Below are 5,230 nucleotides of genomic sequence, written 5' to 3' on the forward strand. Positions count from 1 at the left end.
TATGTCTCTTTTGAATCGTTGCAAAAAGACTTTTGATGGGTAAAATCTGTGAATTATTTTAAAAGATACTTCTTTTACTTTATTATTTGTCATATATCTAGCTGGCAGGTTCCACGTCCTTTTCCAGTTAAGGTTATTACCGTAATAAAGGTGTTCCAATAAGCTACCACATATGGGACTGGACAACATGTTTCTGAAATAATGAGAGTATACGACAATTGCTATTGCTTGTTGAGGAGAAACAAATTTGACCAATTTCAAGTTTGGTTGGATCAATGGGTAATAATGTCGGATTCTGTGCTGCTGTACTTTTAAATAACATAATTACTCCTTTAGGGATTGCATTTATATCAATATTGAATTCATTAATAGGGATTATGATACTATATTTTAAAATAAATTCTTGATATGTCATTAGTGACCAATCTGGGTTAAACAACTGATGAACCAAGAGTATGTTGTGAGTGAACCAAAAAGGGTAAAATAAGGATTTGTTTCTTTATGTGATGTCTTTATTGTTCCATATGTAGTATCTATGTGGGGAAAATTATCTTTGTAGATTAATGACCAAGAGAGAAGCATGTGTTTATGAAAGTTGGATAGTTTTGAGGGTATTTTTTCAACACTGTAATTACAAAATAAAAGGAAATTTAGGCCTCCTAATTTAGAGAAAATAAAATTTGGTATGAAGTTGAAGCGTTTCAGTTCCTCAAAGACTTACAAAGATTTAATAAAATGTCACCAGGCACATAAATCAGTTTGCAAACAGTCTCCAATCACTTTGATTAAGACAAGTTGGTTGAATTAAAACTGCTGAAAAGCTATACATAAAATTTCATATAAATCAGGCTCAGACCAATTTGTATTTAATTCAGCGGAGCACATCTGTCCTTCAAAAACTACATAAAGTAAAAACATTGATAAATACGCAAATCCAGGCAAAATGAAAGACAAGATACCAGTTTTCAAATACCAAGATTAAAACGTAATTATATATTTACCTGGGAACCAGTAAAAATGAGCCATAATTTGGGTGAGATGTTTTTTCCCATACCAGTCAAAAGCCTGGCTGTTGCATTTTGTACTAACTGGAGTCAGTTAATTTAAATACAGCTAAAAACGCAAATTTCTTTGAGAATATACACTTAGAAATGACTGGCAATTTGGGTTTAGAACATGTATTCAGTTTCTTACCAAAAAAAAACATGTTTAACAACGATGATTTTAGAAAGACGTGAGTCTACAGATGGTGGCGATAGCGTTTCAAAATAGCGACATGGGAAGGAGAAGAAGAAAAAAGGCGGAAGAAGAGGGAGGCGGAGCTTCTGGCGATCGTCACTTCCGCTGATTTCAACACCGCGCCATCGGTCATCTCAACAGATAAATAAGTGCCGTTGGTACCTCTTTGTTCGTCCCCGTCTCCGGCTTTAAACCTCAACGACACGATGTCCGACAAGATGAACATGTCCCTGGACGACATTATCAAGATGAACAAGAAGGGAGGCCGCGGAGGAGGGCCGTCCGGGCGGGCTGGAAGTTCAGGTCGAGCCGGTGGATCGTCGAGGCCGGTGCGGAGCCGACAGAGTAACTTCAACCGGGACAGAAACAACAGATCCGCGCCGTATACCAGGGTAAGAAAGAGAAGCAGTCAGAATGTAGAGTGGAAATGAAGTTAGCGTGTCGAGGTGTTTCATAATGAGATTACATGATTAACTAGTGAGGTTCAGTCGAGGCCGGCGACCCCGAGTTGCCTGGAAAAATCATGTCCTCCCTCCAAATCCTGATTTCTACTCAAATCTGTACCGAGTTTTCTGCATCGTTGGGATGTTTGTTATCACCATGTTTTATCATAAAATGTTTTAAAATGACAGAGTAAGTAGTTATATAGAAAATGTAGATATTTTGTAAATGGAAATCTGTGGAGGAAGCCACTGAATACCATTTTCATATTCAACTAGAAACGAGGAGCTCCTCTATAAGACCAGCTCTTACACGTTTCCACCTTTGCTTCTGATTATAAGCAGACAAATCTTTTACTTTAGTGCACATTTTAATCACCCACTTCCACTCAGTTCACCATTATGACTAGTGCTGTAGAGCTGCATGCTTGTGCTGATTTTTAGCAGCTTGTAGTAGCATGAGTTAATGTCCCCAGTGTGAAAACTATATAGAGATGCATTTCACATTGGCAAGTTAGCTCAAAAAGATATGGACAAATTAAACGATTATCATTGCTCTCAACTAAGTACCTCGTTCATCTCCAATGGTGAGAAATACCTGCATATTTGAAAATCACACATTTGATAACCTGTTGCTTTTAATTCTTTTTGTGAGTCAGCAAAAGGCTTCTCTAATTTGAGTATACAGCTTTAAAACATGGTGGACTTTGTGGTATCCACCTGATAAGTGGTGTCGTACACTCCCCCTTTTGTTTAGAGATGTCTGTGTCCCTCTCACTAATCTCTCAAACAATCTGACCAGAATGTGAACATTGCTGGACATTTAGTCTTGTGGAAAATCTGGATGATGCCCCAGCCAGAATTCCATGCAATTTATAGAGAGTAATTGTCATTAAATAGAAGTTTTTTACTCCCAAAGGAAATTCTTACCAGCTCTACATTAATTGGTCTCTAGATCATCTTAATGGTGCCTTTTTATAGTCTTCAGTTATGTCATATCCGTTGCCTGTGGTAACAAGCTTGTAGCAGTCATTACAAGAAATAAGACAACTATATTTTTTTCTCTCCACAGCCCAGAGAGCTGCCAGACAAATGGCAGCATGACATGTTCGAAGACTACGCTGATGTACACAGAGGACCGACTGCAGCACCAGAAAGAAGTGTAGAAAGTAATGGCAAACTGCTGGTTTCCAATCTGGACTTTGGCGTCTCTGATTCAGATATCAAGGTAATTACCTAAATATAATTAACTCTCTGAACTCAAGCAGTTTCTGTGTGTTTTTGTTGCTCCTAGCACATTTCCTCACTGTATGCAAAATTTTCCCTGAAATAAATAGTCCTGCACCTCTGTAGAAAAAGCATGTTTAGAAGTAGAGAGAACTCAAACCTTAAAAGTTGTAATCCCTTAAAATTTAACAAGAAAACAAAGTTGAAATCTGTTAATTATTTAATTTACAAAAATTGAAAAACGTACATATGACACTAAAAGTCATGCGCTAAGTTTCGATCTAAACGTTGAAAATCTAGCAATTCTTTTTGTTTGATAAACAGTGTGGTTTATTTCATTACACGCCTGTTTAGCCTGCCAGTGGGTTTGGGGGGGTGCAGATATTTAATCCTTACACCAAATGCTGCATACTTTACTGATGTTTCTCTTTTGCTCTTCAGGAGCTGTTCGCAGAGTTCGGGGCATTAAAGAAAGCATCAGTCCACTATGATCGCTCTGGTCGCAGTAAAGGAACTGCAGACGTCCACTTTGAAACCAAAGCAGACGCACTGAAAGCCATGAAGCACTACAACGGTGTCCCACTAGATGGTGAGGATTTGTTTCTTTTGTCATAATGATGGTAGTAAATTGGGTGCTTCTATAGAGGCACGTGAGGTCACTGTGCTTACATGTCTTAACTTCAATTGTTTTGTAACTTTTTCAGGCCGACCCATGAAAATCCAGCAAGTGACTTCAGAATTCAGTGCACAGAGTCGACAGTCTTCACAGAGGTAAGTCATTGGAGTTCCTCATAGCTTCATTCAGACATATACCCTGCTGCTGTGTAATGCTGTAGGTATTTAACCCTTACCAGTTTCTGGGCATATTATTTTTGCTCCCGTCACATTTTAACTCACTGAGGGCTCATTTTTTACTGCAATATAAAGTCTGGCACCTCTGTGGAAACAGCACAACCATGAAGAAGGAGAGAGAACTCAGAAATGTCTTGCATGTAGTATGACAATGTTAAAATAAAATATTTTAAAACAACATGGAATCACAGGCGTTCCCAGTACTGGAAAATCATGACTCTTAATACTATAGACACTTCACTGTTTGCATTTTAATTGGTTTTAATATTTGCTCCCTCTCTGCTCTGTGTAAACACTGCCTGCAGTCCAGCTGAAAAGTCACAGGGTTTTGTCACATGACTGTTTGTTGCAGATGAGTCACTTCTGTCTTTTTGGTTGTTTTTCACACAGTCTGCTTAATGCAATCATTTTCTTTTTAAATGAGACATGCAGAATGAAGTAATTTTGATTAAATGTTGTCATTGGTGCTGTTCCTTTTTGTAAAAGAAAAGCACTGCGGAGTAGTTCAGGGACCACTGGAAAGTTTAAAATCTGATGATTGTTTCTAAAAATATTTTCACAGTTCAAACAGTGGCTTCGACCGTAGCAGGCTCGGTCAGCCCAGGTTTGAAAGGAGGCAGGGTGGCGGCGGTGGAGGCTTCAGAGGTCGTGGAAGGGGCGGCGGAAACAGACCCCAACTGTCTGCAGAGGAGCTGGATGCCCAGTTGGATGCTTATAATGCCAAGGTATCTACCTGGATTGCTTAAAATCATTTTTTATTTGTTAATGTGGACATTTATTGACAGTTTTATAACCCTATTTCTCTTTCAGTTTCAGATGGACACAAGTTAAAATGACTCAGAACAGATGCTGCTTCTTTCCCTTAGTTTTTTTTTTTTTTTTTATAAATCTCAAATGTGATGAATCTGACTTTATTACACTTGTATTTTGAAGTCATTTTATTGTATGGACCATTGTTATTCGTTATTTTCATTGTAAATTTTGCTGTATTTTTATAGCCACGTTTTCTGAGGCAGAATTCTTTTTTTTATTTATATAGACAATTGCCTTAAACCTGCAATGTGATTAATTGGTGATTGATTTAAAAAAATGGAAACAGGATTCAATGACAGGCTCTTAAATGTGATGTTAAAAATGTTAAATGTTGATGTACATTTTTTCTGTCACTTTGTACTGTATACTTGACATATGGACATGTTTAAAGGCTTTTGTACATAAATATATCGAATCATCTTTGGAAAACGCCTGTTGGTCCGTACTGACGTCTGATTCTTAAGAGTAATATATAATTTTGTTTTTACTTCTACAAGTTTTTCTCCTATTTCAATAGTTACCAAATAGTTTTTTGAAAAGAATTTCTGACCACAGTTCTAATTACTTAATAAGTGTGTAATAATTATTCGAGATTTTAATTTAATTTAATTTAATTTAATTAAATTAATTAATTAATTAATTATTCGATATTTAGTCCT

At 37.0% G+C, this 5,230-nt stretch overlaps 1 protein-coding gene across 1 annotated transcript; it reads left to right on the top strand.

The window, feature by feature from the left end:
• The first annotated feature begins 1,333 nt into the window (after positions 1-1,333).
• On the top strand, positions 1,334-5,004 carry LOC111575058 (THO complex subunit 4-like). Its single transcript, XM_023279965.3, has 6 exons — positions 1,334-1,631; positions 2,752-2,907; positions 3,348-3,495; positions 3,611-3,677; positions 4,321-4,483; positions 4,569-5,004. The coding sequence occupies exons 1-6, from the start codon at positions 1,446-1,448 to the stop codon at positions 4,587-4,589; spliced, it is 741 nt and encodes a 246-aa protein (XP_023135733.1). The 5' UTR covers positions 1,334-1,445; the 3' UTR covers positions 4,590-5,004.
• Positions 5,005-5,230: the final 226 nt, after the last annotated feature.

The sequence above is a fragment of the Amphiprion ocellaris genome, chromosome 4 (assembly GCF_022539595.1).
Source record: "Amphiprion ocellaris isolate individual 3 ecotype Okinawa chromosome 4, ASM2253959v1, whole genome shotgun sequence".
In the NCBI taxonomy this organism is placed as follows: domain Eukaryota; kingdom Metazoa; phylum Chordata; class Actinopteri; family Pomacentridae; genus Amphiprion; species Amphiprion ocellaris.

What these genes read in the sequence shown, in the direction of transcription:
- LOC111575058 (XM_023279965.3), top strand. Translation starts at nt 1,446, where the DNA reads ATGTCCGACAAGATGAACATGTCCCTGGACGACATTATCAAGATGAAC. An exon ending in GATCCGCGCCGTATACCAGG is followed by an intron (nt 1,632 to 2,751) that starts GTAAGAAAGAGA and finishes TTCTCTCCACAG; the next exon opens with CCCAGAGAGCTGCCAGACAA. An exon ending in CAACGGTGTCCCACTAGATG is followed by an intron (nt 3,496 to 3,610) that starts GTGAGGATTTGT and finishes TAACTTTTTCAG; the next exon opens with GCCGACCCATGAAAATCCAG.